Source organism: Mus pahari, chromosome X (assembly GCF_900095145.1).
Source record: "Mus pahari chromosome X, PAHARI_EIJ_v1.1, whole genome shotgun sequence".
NCBI lineage: Eukaryota > Metazoa > Chordata > Mammalia > Rodentia > Muridae > Mus > Mus pahari.
The window spans coordinates 34,322,841-34,346,281 of record NC_034613.1 but is presented as its reverse complement, the minus strand read 5'-3'; the positions used below and the strand labels follow the sequence as shown (position 1 = coordinate 34,346,281).

General features: G+C 35.6%; 1 protein-coding gene across 2 annotated transcripts in view; it reads left to right on the top strand.

The window, feature by feature from the left end:
* Nucleotides 1-23,441, top strand: part of Tenm1 (teneurin transmembrane protein 1) — a 710,827-nt gene that overhangs the window by 113,508 nt on the left and 573,878 nt on the right. For both annotated transcript variants that reach the window (XM_021188844.2, XM_021188842.2), the window contains exon 2: nt 2,245-2,524. In XM_021188844.2, coding sequence (XP_021044503.1) covers nt 2,308-2,524 — 217 coding nt within the window. In that variant the 5' untranslated portion in view covers nt 2,245-2,307. The remainder of the gene's footprint in view (nt 1-2,244; nt 2,525-23,441) is intronic.

The following is a 23,441-nucleotide window of genomic DNA, read 5'->3' as shown; positions in this document are numbered from 1 at the left end:
CTTTGATCCAAAGTAGTATTGAGGAAATGGATAAATATGTTTGGATTCTATATATTTTTTTAAAGATGCCACAAATGTATTAACCAATGGAATATATGTAAGATGTGAAAGATGATAGGAAGCAAGGATGGCTTTAACTTTTTGGGTACCTCTAGATAAATGACAAAGTCCAGTCTCAAACATTCCAAATTTCAGAGGACTTCATAGATAACTATATGGACATCCTCAGCAGCCAGTTGCTCAAACCTGTATTGCAGGAGAAAGATCCATGCTGGTACTAAAAGTGAAAAAAATAAAACTGATTAGACAATGCATTAGAAAATTATAGAGAGAATAGATTCATAAAATGACCTTATAATCAAGCACTGCTGAATGAACAGCATATATAGGCATGCAGCAACGATTAATGAAACAAAGAGACCATGAATTTGAAAGGATTTTATAGGAAGACATGAAGGAAGGAAAAGGAAGGGAGATATGATGTAATTATATTCATCTCAAAGAATAAAATAAGTAATAAAAACACCATATCTGTCTTTTCTCTCATGATGCTCATTTCTGATATTAACACAAAGAAACCTTGGAATATTCCTAGTATGTTTGTACTATTTATGTATTTGGATAATAAACAGTTTCTAATATGTGTTTGACTATATTAGTACTAAATAGTACTGCAACTATGAAGTTTGAAGTTTCAGGTTTTACCTTCCTGAAACTTAACATTAGGTTTAATAAGTCTTCAACACATAACGCTTTGTTCATATAATAAAGTAGAATGAACCATTTAGCATAAGCCAACCATGAACATTACTGAAGGATTTCTGGTTTCTATATGCTTACCATAAATCCAATAGAGATTCTAAGCTCTACGCTACTATATATGGTATTGGACCCATAGTTTATATGTCAGTAGGTTTCACTGAAAATATATGATAGATTCCTGGGGTTTAGGAGAAGTAATAATAGTCTTTCTGGTGCTAAGGCAAGAGGCTAATAATAAATTTTAAATGAGTTTGGGCTACATAGTAAGGCCTTTCCTCAAACATGCCTATGGAGGCCAAGCATGGCAGCTCACACCAAAATCTTAGTACTTGAGAGCCTAGGACACAGAGTCAGTACAATCGAAGACAACCTAGTGAGTTGCAGGCCATATTGAAATACAAAGTGAAACCCTGTCTGAAACTACAAATAAACAAACTGGGTAAAGAACAAACTGGGTAATGAAAAAAATGAAGGAATCAATACTTGATTTCAAACTACATATTTAAGCATTATAGAAAAGAAACAGGTTGCAGACTTATTGCAGCACAAAAATGATGGAAAATAAATGTAAAGAAATAAGCTTTTTAAAAAAGGGACTTTTAATGTTCCAGAAGATTTTGACATCTTAAATGGCACTTGTTCTCAAACTGTCTGTAATAAGTAGGGCAGCTAATGTCTTTACTAGCCCTAAGAGCTTCTGCAGCTCCTAGTTCAGCATTGGGGGCAAGGGGGAGAGTCAGTGATTTATCATTATTATTGCTGCTTACAAACCCAGTTTAGATCCTGCTGTTCCTATACCAGTATAGTCACTAGAGAAGTTGTTTACATCCTCTCAGTACTATGACAAACAAAAATTTACCACCACCCAAGTCATTAAAAATGTTCTCCAGGCCTGAGACTCAAAAGCCACAATATAAATACAAGAAGTCCAGTCCCCTTGAGCACACTTTATTTCATGTGCTTCAGTAGCTGTCTCTCCACATTCAGAGCCCTTCGCATCCTCAGAGTCTTAAATGTAATATTAAACCAGAGGCAAGGAACTATTCTTTGTGAATGTATTTTCCTTACTAGATTCATTTCAAGTGTGAGCTAGCTATGCTAGGTTAATATTTATAATCCTGGCCACTTCCAAATCTCATAATGTTTTCTAATCTAACCACAGTCTTTAACATTAAAAACACACTCTTATACCAAAGAAATATTACCCTTTGTTTGTATTCCAATGCAAGCAATTTTCAAGCTATCCTTCTTTTAATTTGAGCTTTTTCCTGATGCTACAACCTCTAGTTTCATCCTAAATGTTTGAGAATATATGCATGTAGAGCACAGTGTTATTATTGCCTCCAGCTAGCTTCATGTCATCCACTTTGTCTTTTGCTTCACTCCTTTGATAGTATTAGCAGGCCAATTGTGAATCTGCCAGATGTGTTTCCTTGCAAAAGGACAAATCTAAAAAGGCTCATGTTTTTCACTCTCTTCCAGGACTGTTTTCATTAAAGAACTTCCTTATCCCTGTTTCATGAAACTCAGCTTGCTTAATCAGAGATGGAGCAAACAGACTGCAAACCTTATCAGCCTCTGTCCAAAGTCAAGCATGAAATGGATCTAGCTTATACCAGTTCTTCTGATGAGAGTGAAGATGGGAGAAAACCAAGACAGTCATTCAACTCCAGGGAAACTCTGCATGAGTATAACCAAGAGCTGAGGAGGAATTACAATAGCCAGAGTAGAAAGAGGAAAGATGTGGAGAAATCTACTCAAGGTAGGTTTTTATTCAATTTCTACAACTAATGTTACTTTTTATTAATGAATATTTATATACATAAACCTATGTATCAAAAACAAATTTGCCAGTGCTAACTGGTTAATAATTCCTACTGCTTACATATGCTCAGTTAATCTGTTTCACATGTGCACCCAGCTGAGGTTGCAGGTTCCATGTGCTTTTTACGGATTATACATGAATTTGGATGCAACAATCCTCTTATCAGAGCTTTCAGAATTTGTCTAATCCTACAAATAGCCATTTACAGACTAAAGGATTAAATAATTTATAGTAAGACGTAAAGTAAACAGCTAAGTGCTTTTCAAGCCATTGCCTATATGGGACAGAAGTCTCAAAGAAATGTTCAGCTGCTGAAAACGTGACACAGGCTAGTAGAGACTAGCCAAAAAGAGACTAGGAAGTCTGTGCCTATAATGTGGAAAGGCTTTGCAGCATAGCTTACAAGGTAATGAAGAACGTTGAGACTTTCTTAAAGAAACACACAGATGTATTTTGTAATCTATTTTTTGGCTACTGACGTCTCTCATTTATGGAAGGCATGATGGTTTCTAACAAAATTAGGGAGGAAGAAATATAATTTCTATTTTTTTGAGGTAGTGATATAGAAAAATATATTGACATTAGCATAGATTATTTGTTAGGGATAAGTCATAGTGACATTATTTTTAAACATTAGTATTCATCGGGGACAGTGATCTTCTGGTTGTATACCCCCGACTCAGTAATATTAGCATCAACTGAGAATTTACTAAAAATTCAAACTCTCACAACCTATTTTAGAAAACCTGGGTTTACAACTTGTCTATCAATGTACAGTTTTAAAAGGCCCACTGGAGATTTCTGTTGCCTGCATGATTCCTCCAAAGTCTTTTGTCCAAATAAATTCAATGATCACACTTGTTTTGGGAAATGTCCAAATCTGCATTTTAATTCAGCTTTAACCTTGTTCATAAACTACAGTTTTAAGCATTCAGTTATCTGATGTACATTTCCAAACTTTTACTATATCAGCTACTCTAAATTATGTATAACTAAAAGGAAGAGAATCATTCTAACATCCTCAATTCTAAGCCTGTTTACATTGTTAGACACTGGCTCCTTCATGGTTGCCCTCTTTCAGTGAGCTACCAAAATTTCTCTGTGTAACACATTGCTTCACCTAGCAAAGTTGATCACTACATCTGAAATGTACACTTAGTGTATCTCACCGTGATTTTAAAAAAGAAATCTAATTAATATGCTTGTATTTCCTTTCACTCCCCTTTACCATTTTACTATGCTGTTACCTACTTCCTGATAGCAAAAAGAAAAATATTGCGGGGGTAATAAAGATGAAATATATAGGGCTGGGTGTCTTATGTATATGGAATAAACACTCTACCACCCAGATACAAACTCTTGGACTCTGGGAATGCCCATCCTCACTGTCTCCCTTTATCTCTGTTCAACTATTATTCACATCTTAATTTAAAGGCATCCTTTACTCTCAACTCTCACTGTGACTCTATCACCAAACTTTTGCTTTGTGAAGATGATTGATCTCTTCTTCCATAAATCATAAGTATATTTTATTTATATGAATCACTCTTGCTGTAGATTATCTTTCCATACTCTATACATAATGAGGATGAGGATCATGATTTCTTTACTGTACTGTTTTTCTGTAGAATTTACATATATGTTCTATGACTTCCCTATTTGATAGTATATGTGATAGTATATATATTAGAAGTTGCTTGTTAAATATTACTATGTCAGATGCATTATTACAAATTAAACTTAATACATTCTAAATTATTATTACAATCCTACATTTACAAAAATCTAAATTTAGTCAATAGTTCAATATATACTAACATGTAAATATCCATTCACATTTATAATATCAACTGTATTATCATTTACATTTCAATATAACTATGGTTTTGTACCCATCTTTTCAAAGAATTCACTTTAATCTGTCATGTCTTCAGTTAAACATATCTTACTTTTGTACAAACTAAAACCATGTACTGGCTAGCTCTGTGTCAACTTGACACAGCTGGAGTTATCACAGAGAAAGGAGCTTTAGTTGGGGAAATGCCTCCATGAGATCCAGCTGTGGGGCATTTTCTAAATTAGTGATCAAGGGGGAGAGACCCTTTAGGGTGGGACCATCTCTGGGCTGGTAGTCTTGGATTCTATAAGAAAGCATGCTGAGCAAACCAGGGGAAGCAAGTCAGTAAAGAACATCTCTCCATGGCCTCTGCATCAGCTCCTGCTTTCTGACCTGCTTGAGTTCCAGTCCTGCACCCTTTGATGATCAACAACAGAATGGAAATGTAAGCCGAATAAACCCTTTCCTCCCCAACTTGCTTCTTGGTCATGATGTTTGTACAGGAATAGAAACCCTGACTAAGACAAACCACCTCCCTTTTGGCAACATTTTTTTTCTTAGTATTTGGAGTTTCTATTTCTCTTTAAAAACTATATAGATCCCCTTTACAGAAGGCAAATTCATAATTATAAATTGTGTGTTGTGCAATAGGCTCATAGAGTTGTTATGGCTTTAAAAGTACAAATAATGTTACACTAAGTCTGAATTGAGAAAGTCAGTCTCACATTTTGTTTCTGTGCAAGGTGATCAAAAGAAATATATGATGAATGCAGTTTTTCTTTTCTAATGTCATGCTAACTTCCTTTCAATAGAGTATTTTAAGCAACTAGCTTTTGCTTAGCATTTAATGCTAACTATACCTTGAGTCCAATGTTGGAGGTGAAAATTTAATGCCTCTTGGAAACTCAGGTGGTGGATAAAATTGCTATACAAACTAATCAGTACAATTTTGTGATAAGTGCTTTTGAAATAGCCTCAGCATGCATGGCGTGACTTTCCAATGGATTTTAGTTATATAACCAAGGTACACACACACACACACACACACACACACACACACACACACAAGAAAGGAAAATTTTCAGAAATAAGCCCTTTTTAAGTTTTTGGTTACAAATCATGCTGACTAGCATAATGATGTTTTCCAACTAGCATTTGTGTTCCACCCCATGTAAGAATCATCACTTCATTCCATACATTTGTATTATATATGATATCTTCCCTTTACTTATTATAGAACTCTAGTTAATAAACTAGATTGCATTACAGGGCTTGTATTCAAGTAACCTACTTAATAAATACTCCAAAGCTTGAAAGAAGAATGCTGTCAAATATAAATGCTACATTAAACAATCAATAAAAACAATCCTGTAAATGAGAAAGTGAGAGGTCTTGATTTAAAAAGAAAGAAAAATTATGTGCTGAGGTTACTAGAATTACAGTACAAACAAATCTATGAAACTAACAAGAAAGGAAAAGAAATTCCCTCCAGTTTTGAAGTTACACAAAAAAAATTGTTTAAGTTAAAGCCAAGATACATGAGAAGTGCTTGATAAAGAGAGAAAATGTATCAAATTTGTGAGTAAAAGGTATGAACAGAAATATTTGTACTGACTCCTGGAACATGTTGTACGAGAAAGCATTGAACCTACAGGAAGACTTACATTAACAAATGGTTAACTGGTTCAACCGATGGTCAGCATGTAGAAGAATGTACATTGATCCCTTCTTATCTCCTTGTACAAAGCTCAAGTCCAAGTGGATCAAGGACCTCCACATAAGACCAGATACACTGAAACTTATAGAAAAGAAAGTGGGGAAGAGCCTCAAGCACATGGGCACAGGGAAAATTTTCCTGAAAAGAACACCAATGGCTTATGCTTTAAGATCAACAATAGACAAATTGGATCTCATAAAATTGCAAAGCTTCTGTAAGGCAAAGGACACTGTCAATAGGAGAAAATGGCAACCAACAGAATGGGAAAAGAACTTTACCAATCCTACATCTGATAGATGGTTAGTATTCAGTGTATAAGACAAACTCCAGAAGTTAGACTCCAAAGAATCAAATAACCCTATTAAAAATGGAGTACAGAGCTAAACAAAGAATTCTCACTGAGGAATAGTTACCAAACGCAGGCACTATTGTGGATGCCAAGAAGTGCATGCTGACAGGAGCCTCATATAGCTGTCTCCTGAGAAGCTCTGGGAGAGCCTGACATATACAGAGGTAGATGTATGCAGCCAACCTTTGAACTGATCACAGGGTCTATGATGGAGGAGTTATAGAAAGGACTGAAGGAGTGAAGGAATTTACAACCCCATAGGAAGAACAGCAATATCGACCAACCAGACTCTGCAGAGCTCCTAGGGACTAAAGTACCAACCAAGGAGTGAGTACACATGGAGGGACCCGTGTCAGGGAATGTGAGGGCAGGGAGGCAGGAGTGGGTTGTTGGGTGGGGATACACCCTCATAGAATCATGAAGAGAGAGGATGGGACAGGGGGCTTCTGGGGGGATTGGGAAAGGGGATAACATTTGAAATGTAAATAAATAAAATATCCAATAAAACGATAATGCAGAAGAAAAGAAAAGAAAAAGGAAGAAAAGAAAAGAAAAAGGAANGGATAACATTTGAAATGTAAATAAATAAAATATCCAATAAAACGATAATGCAGAAGAAAAGAAAAGAAAAAGGAAGAAAAGAAAAGAAAAAGGAAGAAAATAAAAGAAAAAGGAAGAAAAGAAAAGAAAAGAAAGAAAAGAAAAGAAAAGAAAAGAAAAGAAAAGAAAAGAAAAGAAAAGAAAAGAAAAGAAAAGAAAAGAAAAGAAAAGTTCAGCATCCTTAGTCATCAGGGAAATGCAAATCAAAACAAACCTGAGATTCCACCTCATGTCAGTCAGAATGGATAAGATCAAAAACTCAGGTCCCAGCAGGTGCTGGCAAGGATGTGGATAAAGAAGGACACTCCTTCATTGCTGATGGGACTTCAAGCTGGTACAACCACTCTGGAAATCAGTCTGGCAGTTTCTCAGAAAATTGGACATAGTATTACTTGAGGACCCAGCTGCTATACCACTACTGAGCATATACCCAGAAGATGCTCTAGCATGTAGTAAGGACACATGCTCCACTATGTTCATAGCAGCCTTATTTATAATAGCCAGAAGCTAGAAAGAATCCAGATGTCCTTCAACAGAGTAATGGGTTAAAAAAAAATATGGTACATTTTGTGGAGTACTACTCAGCTATTAAAACAATGACTTCATGACATTCTTAGGCAAATGGATGGAACTAGAAAATATCATCCTGTGTCACAAAAGAACACATATGGTATGAATTCACTGATATGTGGATATTAGCCCAAAAGCTCAGAATACAAAAAGATACATTTCAAAGACCGCATGATGCTCAAGAAGAAGGAAGACCAAAGTGTGAATGCTTCAGACCCTCTTAGAAGGGATAACGAAATACTCACAGGATCAAATACAGAGACAAAATGTGGAGCTGAGACTGAAGGAAAGGCCATCCAGAGACTGCTCCCCCTGCCCCCCGGGATCCATTCCATATACAGACATCAAATCCAAACACTATTGTGGATGCCAAAAAGTGCTTGCTGACAGGAGCCTAATATAGCCTGAGAGGCTCTGCCAGAGCCTGACCACTACAGAGGTGAATTCTTGCAGCCAATCATTGGACTGAGCATGGGATACCCAATGGAGGAGCTATAGAAAGGACCCAAGGAGCTGAAGGGGTTTGCAGCCCTGTAAGAGGAACAATATGAACCAACTAGTACCCCCAGAGCTCCCAAGGACTAAACTGCCAACCAAAAAGTACACATGAGGGACTCATGGCTTCAGCCACATAGTGTTGCTGAGGATGGCATTGTTGGGCATCAATGGGAGGAGAGGCCCTTGATTCTGTGAAGTCTCAATGCTCCATTGTAGGGGTATGCCAGGGCAGGGAGTTGGGAGTCAGTAGGTGGTGGAATACCCTCATAGAAGCAGGGGGGTAGCAATAGGGGGTTTCTGGTGGGGAAACCTGGGAAAGAGGATAACATTTGAAATGTAAATAAAGAAAATATCCAATAAAAGAAAACAAANAAACAAACAAAAAAAAAGAAATAAGCAATACGAAGTCATTTGCTAAAAGTTAGGAATGGGATTCAGATTCAGGAATAGGCTTGGACTGAAAAGTACAAAAATGTTGGACAGGTTGTTTCTGGTGATAAGAATTACCAAAGTGTGAACAACAGATGAGAGGAGACTAATGAAAGCAGACTCTCCCTCAGCAGTCTTTGTGTGCAACAAAACTAAGCTTTCTCTAAAAAGATGCTCAATGGAAACTGTTCATTAAAGAGCTGGTGAAGCACTAAACAATCAAGTCAGTAGAACACATTAACAAAGTATTATATCATCAAACTACAGAGGGCATGGTAAAGTCAGGTGTAGAATGCATAGCAAAGAACTCTTACTCTCTCTCTCTAAAAGAAAAACCAAATTAATCTTCCAAGGATACGGCAACATAATCAAAAATTGGGGGTGGCAGTCATCTTGTTTCTGATGTTTTCATAAAGGTTTTATCCCAGAAGTAAAAACACAATTTGGAAGAGGAAGGATTGAAAGTTAAATCCCTATTAACAACGTAACAGCAACTTGTCCCTCTTAAACCTGTTCATTATAAAAATTAATATTTCAAGTTTGTAGTTTTACCTTGTCTCTTGACTACAATATTATTTAGCCCATCAAGGCTATATATACTAACCTGGTGCTTAGTCTTCTTGGTTCTCAAAAAGTATTCTTTATTTCATGCTGCTAGAACCCTATACCAAGGGTAGGCATGCCCACTACCAGTGAGCTTTGTTCCTACCCTCGGATCAGTTAGAATGGTAAGCTTAATCTGGACATAGTGCAATGTAGTAAGTTATTAACTATGTCTGGCATACTAGCATTCCTTAAGTTCCAGTCAAAAATTAAAAGCAGAATACCCCATGCAGATTTGGATGGAAAGAGCGGGGGGGGGGTATATATAATCAGGATACACTGTATGTATATATGAAAATTTCAAAGAATAAAAATTAAAATTAGAAATCAAACTTAAGAAGATTGAAGTATAAGAACCTGCATTTTCCTCAGTAGGGCTACAGAGAGAGGAAAGTAAGATAAAATGACAGTTTGCTATTGTTTAAGCTGCTAAACCTTTGAAATGTATTGTTATTTAATAAATTATGACTTTCAGAAAGACAAAAATATCAATGAAATATATTCTTAATACAATAAGCAAAAGGATAATTTATAATTAAACTATTCTTCTAAGAGTGTCCTATGGGGAAAACCAAACAAAATAACTTTTATCTACCAAGTATTCCAAACCATGAATGTTGTCTAGTGCCTGATCTCAAGTCATTGACTTTATCATTGCTTAGTTTCTCAAGACCAAACAAAGAAGATGATCCTCCTCCTGACTGAACACCATATATCTAGTCCTTGTCTAGCATTTATTACTGTGTCATTTACTTCAGTTCATTTCATCATTCAGAGCATCACAAGAAGGATGGATACAACACACTGAGAAATTTTCAGTCCAAGAAACCACATTGATACATCTTCTATTGTACTATTGTTTCAGTTTAGTGTTAGTTATTATTGTTGGCCTCTTATTACTTACAAATCAAACTCTATTATAGGTCCGTGTGCACACAAATTTATATATGTTTGTAATATGATGCAGCATTATTAAAAGTTCCAGGCATTCACTCATGGTCTTAAGATATCAGTGTGAATAATAGTGAATTTTTGAACAATGGGCTCATAGATTTCAAGTTTTGTAATGTAAAGTCCACAAGAGAATTGTAAAGGTTTAAGAGAAGTGTAGATGTAATTGAAAATAACTGAATATGGGAGTGTGTGGAATCTATGAGGTCCCAAAGTTATCACAAGGCAAAGAATGGCATGAAGAGAAAAATCATAGCTAAAAAAGGAGAAGAGAAATACTCAAGAAATGTTTATGTGATGTAAAGGAAATGATTTGGGTAAATTACTGCTGGTTGTATTTACAAAATAAAACAGAGTCAAATCAGTCTGCAGTTTCAAGGTTTGGAAATTGTGAGGATGCTGATCAATTTGATAAGAAATGAATGTTAAGTTTAAGATGCTGGTGTGACAGCAGATGGATAGTCCAAAAGGCTGTGGAAGATGCATCTTTTGAGTTCAAGATAGATTGAGGCCAAGGATAAAAGCAGGCTTGATCACATTAGTTCCTAAAATATGCCCAGGAATAGATGAGATTATTCAGGGCAAGTGTATAAGGTAAAACTAGAAAGGCAAGGGACAAAAACTTGTATCTATCATCTGTGAACTGACATAAACACAGTTTAAATGTACTTACATTGTCAGCCAGCACCATTCTTTAGTGAACTGATTTATCTAAGCTAAAATATAAAGGTATGGAAAACCAAAAGTCTGAAAACTTGAGATCTTATGTGATACTGTCTTTCTTACTGATCTATAGAGGCACTGTAGGGAAATATCTGCCCCCTTTGAAGAGAAATACATTATCCTGTATTAAGCAAAAAAGTTCAATTTTCTTTTCTGTAAAGTCTAGAATCTACATTATTATTTTATTTCAGCACCACCTGTAAATCAGAGAAAACATTATTAGCTGTCAAAATTGCATGGCAGTATTTGTAACTTGCATTAATCTAGGTAAAGCTGGGCCCAACTTATTTTTTAGAGTGACAGATAAAATTGCATGTATTTATCACATATAATATGTTTTAGAGAGCGCATAGATTGTAGATTCTCAAAAACGCATTTGGTTTTAGATCTGCAATGAAGAAAATAAACACCATTCTTTATATATTGCACTACCTATTCACACCTACATCAGGAGGTCATGATAAGGATCAACTGCTTTCACAAGTCTGAAAATACTGCCAAACTAAAACTGCTTAGATTCCTTTCATTTCTGTCTACAATTTTGGCAGCCTCTTTATGTTCCAATGGCCAAGAAATTTAAAAGCCTTTTTTTTTTTATTCTGAGTAGCATTAGTAAAAGATAAATGCTATGCTGTATAACTTAGCATGAATGGTTTCGTTGTTTTTATCTGAGAAACCAGTGGGTTGTTGTTGTTGTTGTTATTGTTGTTGTTTTTAATGTGTTTCTAGTTCAGGACTAACTTTTGATAAATACTGAAAAAATACTTTACTTCAGCTTTGTCACCTCAGCAACTCTCCCGTTCAAGTGCATGTGGATTGCTGAATTCTAATGTTGTTTCTTGTTGTTGCTGGCTTGTTTTAGTCTTTCAAAAGTCTATGAAAAGATAGACAATAATATACTATTATTAGTGCTTCTTTGTTGGCTATTTCTTTTTTACTTTATTAGATATTTTCTTAATTTACATTTCAAATACTATCCCAAAAGTTCCCTATTATTAGTTCTTTATTAACAGGATGAATATCTATAAGGAGGCATAGTGTATGATTTGTGTTAGATTGAATAGAAGGTATAGATTTTTCTGGAAGTAAAATGACTGGCAATTGTTCCCAAGTATGCCCACATCCAAAGGCACCTTCGAGTATCCAAGCAATCTACAAATGAAAATATGGAAAATAAATGTGCTAATTTTTCTATGGCTAAGATTAGTTTGGAGTATAACCATTTTACTTCAAAATAATAATGAAGGAACATGGCCAGGGCAGGAAAAAATGAGGTATGGCAAAATTCAGTTGTAGCTCATACAGTACTAAACACTCTCAAAACAGTAAAGATGAAATCCTCTCTTTATATCCTGTTCTTTTATGGTTTATTCTTCTTCTAATATGATGGTTGGTTGCTTAGTTGCTCGGTTGTTTGGTGGACTACAGCTTTATCTGGTGGAAAACATTCAAACTGCCGATTTGTATGTATTGTGATTACAAAGCAAATCGTCTATCATCTACTGCTGGCTTTTAATTTAGTCACTTATATATGAACACTAATTTAGTATTGAGTATGCCCCAGGGCTATAGTTCTAAGTAGATGACATTCTCCTTGGAATAAATGTACCCTCATAACTGTTATGTTCCCATTCCTTGACCCAGGTTAATGAGCTACTTCATACCACTGCAGAAGCTGTTCAAGCCATGTTGGCACATATTATGTTCAAGGGGGTAGATAGAATCCCAAAATTGTAAAGCACACTTTTTTCTGTTCTTATTTCAAGCAGTTATCCATAGTTTGAGCTATAGTTTTTGTATATGTAGATGACACGGATTACAGTTCCTACAAAATTTTTGTAAGAACGCTTAATCTCAGGATCCATATTTATAGGGAAGAGATCACAGATGGCAGGAGTAATATAATGGTAACAAGACCTATAAAATGAGATTTTCAACAGCATTTGATCACACATAATGATTTTTCTGCCATGAGCATGTTATACTTATAGTTGTCCAGAATTTCTACCATAAAGAGTTATAATGACTGCTGTCAAAGAGTTTAGAGTCTAAAAGAGAATTAGTCCAATTATTTAAGAACATTTTCATTTGGCTCTTGTCTTTTAGGTGGTAACATTGCTTATGAAAATGTATTCACTTTTTTCAAATGGAGCATCTAAAATTGTAACAATATCCTTGACAATTGTTCCATGGTTCCCTCTACCTGTTCCATGGCAAGGCAGAATCATAATCAACCACTACATCTTTACCTATCAAGATCAGCTGTGGTATCACACATTTTACCATATATCATATGCCAATCACCTAGAATTGTAAACAAAGAGACCTATTTCTAGACTGTGATATGACTCTAGCAAATCCTCTATGAAATTCTAAAATTTCACTGATGAGCAACCGATAGTCCTTGCAGTCAACCAAAAAACAAACAAAACAAAGGGTCAGAGTTCATAAGGAAACGTAGACATGTAAAGTATACACTATAGGGGGATTTAGAAGCTAGAAGTGTGTACTTATTTGACTTGGTGAATTATGCCAATGATTATGGGAGAAACATGTAGCATAAATTTCATAAGTTTCAGAGAGGAAGTTTAAGAAAGTGGCAGTGATTGTTTGTTTGTAGCTATTTGTATATGTGTGTATATTTTATATTTTATATTTTCAAGCTATCTGTGCTAGCCAATGTGACATGTGGATTCAACTTCTATTACTATACCAACATTCTACTGGTGCTTACACACACACACACACACACACACACACACACACACACTACTTATAAAGTTGTAGTAATGCAGAAAAATATATACATCCAGTATGAGAGCCTATCATGATAGCTTGATAGTACATTCATATAAGACAATGAGCAGAAAAATAGTGATCTTGAGATGTTAAAGAAGAATATAAATACCGAGCATTGCATAATCTTACTGATGTGATTTCCCAATAAAAAGGGGTGACAAATTTTTTTTAAACTTCAGAATAAACAAATTAGGATGAAAAATTGACAAAGAGTGATTAAGCACATGAATGCTAACTTTAGACCAGAGAGTTTCCAATTTGACTAGATATTAAAAACGCTCATGTGGAACCTAGGTATGTGAAAAGCGTCTCCTCATGGTTAGGGGGTTCCAATAACATTTGAGATTCAGATCCATTGCTAAACATATCCAATGATCTTAGAGAAGTCCGATATCAGAAAGAGTAGGAAAATAAATGAAACTGAATGTCTATTATAATAATACTTTAGAAGAAAATATGACAGGAATGCTGGTAGAAGGAATTTTAATTTTTTCTCTTTTTAAAAATCTATACATGCATACAATGAGTTTTGATTAAATTCACCCTCTAGTCCCTGTGTTCTAATTCTACCACTTCCCTCGTCCCATTCTTGACTCCCAATTACATTACTTCTTTTGTTTTGTTCTTGCTGAATCCACTCAACAATATAATTATGTATATGTGTTTAGGGCCATCTTCTTGAGTATGGGCAACCTCTGAAGAACCATATCCCTAACAAAAATCAAATAATTATTTTTTGGAGAGCCTTTCTGTGAAACTGATTTAAGAGATTATAAACTACATATTTTATGTGTTAAATTTTATTCTAAGTACTGGGGAACCCAACTTCCTCTTCCATGTTAGCAATGGCCTTTTGAGAATACACATTTAATAATAAAATTATTTTTCTAAGATCTTTCATTGTTTCTTAAAGCCTAGAGTCATATTTCTTCAGTGTAGTGGATGTTGGGGTATTAAAACTGCCTTCAGAATCTCATTAAATCCCTTAGACTATTCAGAAAATCATGTGTACAGACATAATATTTGCCTAAAATTCTATAGGATTCAGGAAGCCCCTGAAGACTTTCTTTATCTATGGTATTCCATACTTTAGTAATAGAAGATACAAGGTTGCAGAGCTACAAAGCTACCAACAAGGAATTCTGTCTTCCACTGACATTATGTCATCCTGATATAAATACTGTTATCCTCAAGTTTTCCACCAGTGCCAAATCTAAAATAAAGATGGGTTGGTAAATAGTTTTTTTAAAAAAAAAAAAAAACTAGTATCTTCTTCTATAACTATTTATATTGATGGATACAGATTTTAACATATTGTACAAGTGTATTTAAAACTTAGTTTCAAAAAAGAACATGTAAGTAGAAAATGAATGCCCTATGATTGTAATGTTACAGCCTAGATAATACACCTTCAGACAGCGTTTTGAAGGACATAATCTCTGTAACACTCTCATTTGCCTTTATAAGATTTATGTAGGAGTACAGCTCATGACCTTCTAGATGTCAATTTAGTAGCAAATGACATAGGTTACTTAATTGGGCTGAGTTTGACTGAAGTACTGTATATAAAGAATTTAATTCACTTTAGAAAACAACAAACACCTATAGCTTGTTTATCAAACAATCCTTGAATATCAAAACAAAGAAGAATCAAGTCAGTTTCTTAATTCTGGCTTGCTCTTTACTCTCAACCTGAACATAACTCTTATATTGCATTCTCTAGCCACCAGCCAACTTTGTTCAATGCTGTGTCCTAACTTTCAATGTTTCTTATTTAATCTAGATGAAAACCTACACACCAATATGGGAGATAATGCTTGTGTTTGCTTCTTAAATAATTTTGTTCTGGGGAATTGTGTATTTCCTTTGAGGATACACATAATTTGAGAAGATAAAAACAGGTTCCCTTGCTAAGTGTCACATAAATGACTGTCCCCTGGGCAGCAAAACAACTCTCTTTGGGGGCATGTAATTTGGTTTCTGTTGAATTGCTTTAGCTACAGGGAAGGAACAAAATGGATGTTTGTTTCAGACTGTGAAGATTGAGGGGAAAATATTTGTTTCCACCTTCGTACCCCCTTTGGGGCCTGTTCATGATGTATTTTGGACAAAGACCCAGAGACCAGGGTAAGAAGAATAATTTGAATGAAAAACCGAATACGTAGTATGGTTGAAACAGACATTGCAGAAGATAAAAAGTAAAAGTTAGTGGGATATCAAAGGAAGCCATTACCAAACCTAAAAAGCCAAGCGGCGAGGCAAAGATTTGGTTCTATAGATAACAGGGACCTCCATGGTGCCATGAGTTTTAGTTCATGATGTGTATTGAAATTACACCCCTGTTTCATGCTGCTTCTTTTTTTATAATAAAGGTTCGAGGAGGCTTCAGAGTTGGCATTTTGAAATTTAGCCTGATATTCATTCAAACAGTCAAAAGATGGTATTAGATATCTGTGGTACGATAAGTATGAAGTATTCTAACACATCCTATCAGGAAATCACCCTGTCAGAAAACTGTTCTTGGCCTTTTTTTTTTCCCCTTTGGTCATCTGTGAGGTAGAACTGGCACGAATACAAACAATTTCTATTTATTTTTAGCACTTTTCATTCTCATTATAATTCTGCATGGGAAAGAGGTGACAGAAGATAAATCTTGGGTCCCCTGAAACGTTGGAAATATTCTCATTTGAAGCCTTTATAACAAAATCTGAGGCTTCTGCTGTTCCGTCAGTATAAGCTCAAGCATATGCAGTGCTATTTTGGCACCATTCCTTCCTGTACCACATGAAATATTTAATTTTATTACTCTTGAGTCTGTTTGAGCAGATGATTCTTTGTGTCTTTTATGTAATGGAATAAAAGGCAGTTTGAAATGAGCTCAAAGACAAAAAAATTAATAAGGATACACTTGAGCCTTAAGACTCGTTTTCTATGCCACAGCTGAGACATTTACAAAGATTCACTACTAGAGTCCAATTATGTCTTCTTGTGAATGGTTCAAGTTCAATGTCTCCTGAACACTTAAAAAATTATCACATTGACATCTAACCAAGCTAAATGCTAATGGTGTCTCAGATAATCAATAAATATGATCTAAAATCACGTTCACTAATTGGAAAAATGCAATCTGTGACTTTGATAAAGAGAATGGCCACAAGAAGTTAATAACTGTGTTGTACATTTTATATGTATGGATACATGTATTTCTATCAAATATTCACTAATTGTGTATGGATGTATGAAGCAACAAGTGTAATCAATTTATAGTACAATTACACTCTAATTTATTCTATTGATTGCATTTTCTTAAGCAAGACATACTTGTATATCATAACAAAAGACAAAACAAAACAGACCCTTTATAGAACAGCATGTAAAATTCAGACAGGAATACTAATGTCTCCTATTAGTGTTGTAGATTTCCATCTAAAGTTCTCTAAGCTCCATCTCTGCTTGGCAAACACTAGTGGCTGGCAAAGTCTGTTGCTCTATGGTTTCTTTCACACCACCTTTCGGAAAGAAGGCAATAAATTTGCTTCCTGGAGCATTGTGAATATAACAGTCAGCGAAGATACCCAGTCTGTGTATTCTTTCCAAGCCACACGTGGGTTTGGTAGAGCCAGCACATAACTCCAGTGGATGGTAGCACATTTTTGATCAATTTTCTTTAAAAATACAAGCACATGGGTGGTGCTCCATTCCTCCTATCATGCTTTTACAACTTATATTAGAGATTGGAACAATATTTGACACATAAGACACATTCAGTATATATTTATTGGAAAACGGATTTATTAAATTTTAACACTATTTACAGAATTTCAAAAGAAAAGACTGAGGTATCATCACTTTTGCTTTCACTCTTCATAAAAGGATGTCAGCATATTGAGTATTTTTTCTACATGACCTAAGAAGAATATTTGATTATCTTATTACATGGCCTGTTCTCATATAAATGTAGTAATTGTATACACGAACTGTATATTCATAAATTCACAATAAGATTTAGTTTAAATCTCACTGACAAAGCCATTCTATATGTCTTATTTCTCTCATGCCTTTAGCATATGAAGATGTATCTGGACATGAAATTAATTTCAGACTAAATTTGTGTGTATGAAAGTTGTTTTAGTCTTTACTTCTGTTTTACAAGACTGAAACTCTAGACAGTATTCAAAATACAGGTCAGTACACATAGCCTGAAAGCTCACAGGTGGCTTTCTATTCTGTTTTAGTCTTATTCATTCTAGCTGCTGAGGTAAATGGAAGGAAACTATCATAATTAAATGACCCTCTGTGATATTTGGGGTCCTGTGGATTACAGATATATACTAACATGATTATCTTTTATGTATAAGTATATCTCTTGTTCCATGTGTTTAGGAGTTGTGCAGTTACTGTTTGATTTTGAATAAAAATTTTGAAGCTACCTTGTTAGAAGTGTACTTTGATAAGAACATTAGAAGGCAATAACAAAAGCCTCTGGATTCTATTTGATCCAGGAATTAATGACATATAGACATGATAAGAAGGCCATTAGAAAAATACTTCAACAAACTAAACAGATTTCTCACAATCTTAAGCAAAAATCAATTGAGCCTTTGCTAAAATAAATATTAAAAACACAAAAGCTATAAAAAGGATCATAGATAAATATTTTTAAATATTATTTATGTAATATATATAAGCATACTGTAGCTGTCCTCACACACACCAGAATAAGGTATCTGATCCCACTACAGATGGTTGTGAGCCACCATGTGGTTCCTGGTAATTGAACTCAGGACCTCTGGAAGAGCACAGTAAGAGCTCTTAACCGCTGAGCCATCTCTCCAGCCTGGATAAATTATTTTATCATGCACATTCAGAACCAATGTCCAAAGCACTTAAAAGTTAATTATGATAAGGTCCAGGATCTTTGTAAAACCTTACTATGTCTGCTCACCTAAATGATATATAGAATTTGATTCTAGTTCAATAACCTCACCAATCTTTTGTCATAACATATATGCTGTGCTAAGTTTTTACTCCCTACCATATCAGAACAATTTTAATTCCTTATACAAATTTTGCCCAAGTTCAATTTGACAATTACTGCTTTGAGGAGCTTCAGGTGAGGGCATTGTTTGATTTTGAGGCAGCCAGAAGATTTCTTGATATTAACAGATGACTCATTGCATAAGCATTCTTACCAGGCAAGCCTGGTGAACAATTTTACAAAATTGTCCTCTAAATTGATATACACCTTATGGTCCATGCATACCCTCACTTATATACACACATTTTGTATATACTCATAACTTACACAGAGGTAAAAAAATGTCTTCCATGTTCTAGAATGTTTTCCAGACTTCCAAAGTAACAAACATTTCATGTTCTTTTCCCTCGCCATGCCCTTAAAAGACATGGAATATAACAAGCAAACATTATGGAGTAACTATACACTTTAACATAGGTCAATAATACTCAAGTTGGAGATTTTTAAAATATTTGGTAATTTGGATCAGAAAGTTAAAACTTTGGCTTTCCTGTATTTCATGGTGAATTATTCAGTGTTGTATAATATAAGGAATATTGAACTAGCAGGAATTTGCGTGGAAATTGCTCTTTTCCTTGCTAGCTTAGCACAGTGTCACCACAGAATCAACACTTAGTAAGATTTCCTGAATAAATTGAATTTAATTGGAATTGAAATTGAATTGAATTGAATTGGGTAATGTCTTTTACACTCCTTCTGTTACAATCTTCTCCATTGGTTCCTCTTACTCTCCAATCTTCTTCAGGTGTGGTTCATTGAGACCACAGTATCTCTAACAATCATTCCTTAGGAACTAACTTTTCTTTGGAACTAAAATTCCCTTGGAACTTAAATTTCTGCTACGGCACTGAAATCTACCTTTGTGGTAAAATTAATATACCTCAATTAAAATAGTATGCATACTTCCACATCCCCATAGGGTGTATGCCATATAGCCACACACTTATTAACTTTATAGCCATAATCATCCGTGGCTCTTTAATATTTCTAGAATGGATAACATTTCCAAACTGCTTCCAGTTTATTATAAAACAATGTGCATTTCATTACTGGCTAAAGGACTGCTTGTAGACCAACTGGAGGATTAGTTTAGAGAAGTGGATGGAGAGGTAAATGTAATCAGAATATATTTTTTTAAGTTCATATTTGAATGGGTCAGTTGATATTTTCAGGGATAAATAACTGATCAAAGTAATGTAAACACCTGTTTTCCCCATTGGTTCACAACAGCACACTCTTTTGATGTAGCTTTAATATATGCAGAATATTTTAACATATGATCCCGATGGTATTCCTAACTATACTTCCACTGGATTATTTCACAAGTCTCTTCAGAGTAAGAATGAGAGTTTCTAATCTTCCAGGGCATATCTTCTCTTCCTTCAAAGGTTATGATAACTAGAATTGGTACCTCATGAAATGCCCAAATCAATATTGTCATTGACTTAATCCGCATAAGAGGATTAACCTCATAGGTGACTTCTGAGTATCTGAGACAAAAGGAAACAAAAAAGAATCAGTCTCTAGCAATGTTCCAAGTTTTTAAAAAAATAGCTGTAACAGGAATAGAATTCTAGACTCACACAGACAGCCAAGTAGGAAATTGCAAACAACTATCTTTTAATAAATACATCATTCCCGATTGGGTGAATATAAATAGATCACATGTAATACACTAAGGATGTCCTAATAAGACATTTCATATAGCCCTGACTCAGGCTCACTATTGCTCCTCATTTGACAGGTCACAAAGTTGAACCTTGGAGAAGGTTAACTTTCACAATATGACAAATCTAATTTGTGGCACAATTAAGATTTTAACATGTGCTCTGAACACTAAATGTCATTATTTTCTTTCTTTAGAGCTTCAGAGACAATTGCATTGAGTGATATGCTTACATATGGCAGTGTGTATCCAAGATACCTACCATTTGCATATAAATTTTTGTTTATTATTTAGTTAGTCTCTCATGTCTTTCCGTTTTTACAATTTCTTATTTCTAATCCACTTAGATTGTCAGTTCACCTTTTTTTTGCATTTATGTATTTATGTATTTATGTATTTATTTATTTATTTATTTATTTATTTTAAACTCCAGATTTTATTCCCCTCCCAGTCCACTCTCCCACTGTTTCACATCCCATACCTTCTCCCTGCCCCCCTCTCCCCCCCCTCCCGTCTCCATGAGGATTGAGGATGGCCCCACCCCCCACCCAACCTGATCTCTAAACTCCCTGGGGCCTCNAGTCTCTTGAGGGTTAGGTGTATCTTCTCTGACTGAACCCAGACCCAGCAGTCCTCTGCTGTATATGTGTTGGGGGCCTCATATCAGCTGGTGTATGCTGCCTGGTTGGTGGTCCAGTGTTTGAGAGATCTCGGGGTCCAGATTAATTAAGACTGCTGGCCCTCCTACAGGATCACCCTTCTCCTCAGTTTCTTTCAGCCTTCCCTAATTCAACAGGGGTCAGCTGCTTCTTTCCATTGGTTGGGTGCAAATATCTGCATCTGATTCTTTCAGCTGCTTGTTAGGTTTTTCAGAGGTCACTCATGATAGGTCACCTTTTGTGGGTTCTCTATAGTTTCAGTAATAGTGCCAGGCCTTAGAATCTCCCCTTGAGCTGGACCCCATGTTGGGCCTGTTGCTGGACATTATTTTCCTCAGGCTCCTTTCCATTTCCATCCCTGAAATTCTTTCATACAGGAACAATTATGGGTCAGAGATGTGACTGTTGGATGGCAACCTGATCCTTCACTTGATGCCCTGTCTTCCTGTTGGTGGTGGACTCTGTAAGTTCCCTCCCTTTGAGTCCTGGGAGTTTCTCACCTCCCAGGTCTCTGGTACATTCTAGAGGGTCCTCCCAACATACTACCTCCTGAGGGGATTTCAGTCCATTTCCCCCATTCAATACCAGATCATGTTCCCTTCTCCACCACCCCCCATCCCCATTCCCTGCCACCCCCCCCCATTTTGGTTGCTTTGTTCTCCCTCCCAAGTGGGACTGAGGCATCCTCACTTCGGCACTTTAGCTTGTTGACCTTTGTGAGTTCTATGGGCTGTATCTTGGGTATTCGGCACTTTTTTTTTTTGGAGGGGGGTAATATCCACTTATTAGTGAGTACATACCATGCATGTCCTTTTGGATCTGAGTTACCTCACTCAGGATGATATTTTCTAGTTCTATCCATTTGCCTGCAAAGCTCAGGATGTCCTCATTCTTAATAACAGAGTAGTATTCCATTGTGTAAATGAACAACATTTTCTGGATCCATTCTTCTGTCCTGAGACATCTGGATTGCTTCCAGCTTGGGTATCACAAACAAGGACATTATGAACATAGTGGAACACATGCCCCTCTTGCATGGTGGGACATCTTTTGGGTATATTTCCAAGAGTAGCATAGCTGGGTCTTCAGGTAGATCTATTTCCAATTTTCTGAGGAAACTCCAAATTGATTTCCAGAGTGGCTGTTTTAGAGAATTTCATATAAGCATACTGTACATCATTTCCATTTCTCTCCTACCATGTTTCATCTGTGCCTCCTTATCCCTCTAAATTTTATAACCTCTTCTTTAGTTAGTGTTATACACAAACACACACACACACACACACACACACACACACCACCTACTCAGTTCATTTAGTGTTACTTCTGTGTTTCTGTGTACATGTGCTTAGGGCAGACAACCCATCAGGATAACCCATACTTTCCACCTCTATGAAATTGCTTTTACATCTTCATCTATGAGTCTGGTCCATGTTGAAATGTCCCTAGTATAGTCATTGTACAGGTATGGCTTAAGCAACCATATTGCTGAGATTTCATGAATGCAACTTCTCAGTTATGTCTAGAAAATACTATCTCATCTTTTACCCCATTCTTCTGTAACACTACTTGGGCCTTGGGCGTAAAAGTTGATCTATATGTGTATCAGCTAAGACTGATTATACTTTGGTCAGCTGTTATTTATATTTTGACCAGTTGTGACTTTCTGTAATGGTCTATGTCTGCTCAAAAAGAAAAAATTACATTGTTTTGATTACAGTGACAACTACATGTGTCTGGGCTAAAGATAGATATTTAAACTGCAGATACAAATGAAAATGGTACTAATAAGTTTTCCTCGAGGCTCCATGACCTCCCCAGCCATAGGCTGTTGGCTTAGTTTACAGTATTAGCCATCAATTCCCTTATATTGAGTGGAACTTTAAGTGCAATTAGACAGCTGTTAGTAACTCCCAGATCTCAATACCACTATATTACCCTTGATGTTATTTTGCCATGTTGTTGTTGCACACACACTTCATATCTCCATAGGAGTATTTATTGCTTTCCTCCCTTGGCAGCTTGCATAGCCCTTCAGATTCTATGAGAGAGTTAATCCTAGAGTGCCAGCTCAGTTTCCATCCTGTATTCAATGTCTGTGTTCTCTTCGGCAACAGGGTCTTTCACATTTTCTTATTCAAGCAAGTTCAAGAGCATGTGTTTATATTATATATAATATAATATTATATTATATTATCATATTATAATATTATTATATTATATTGCATCGAATCAATATACCATGTATGTAGAATGTATTCTTGGCATGGACTGGTTAATGTACAAATGGACCTATAAATGATATTTTTAATTGAGTTATAAAATAAAAAATTTGCATTTGCTTTCTCATATACCCCCTTTTATGGTTAATCCTCACTTCTATATCCAAATCCTCTCTGCCCCCTCTTCCTTGTC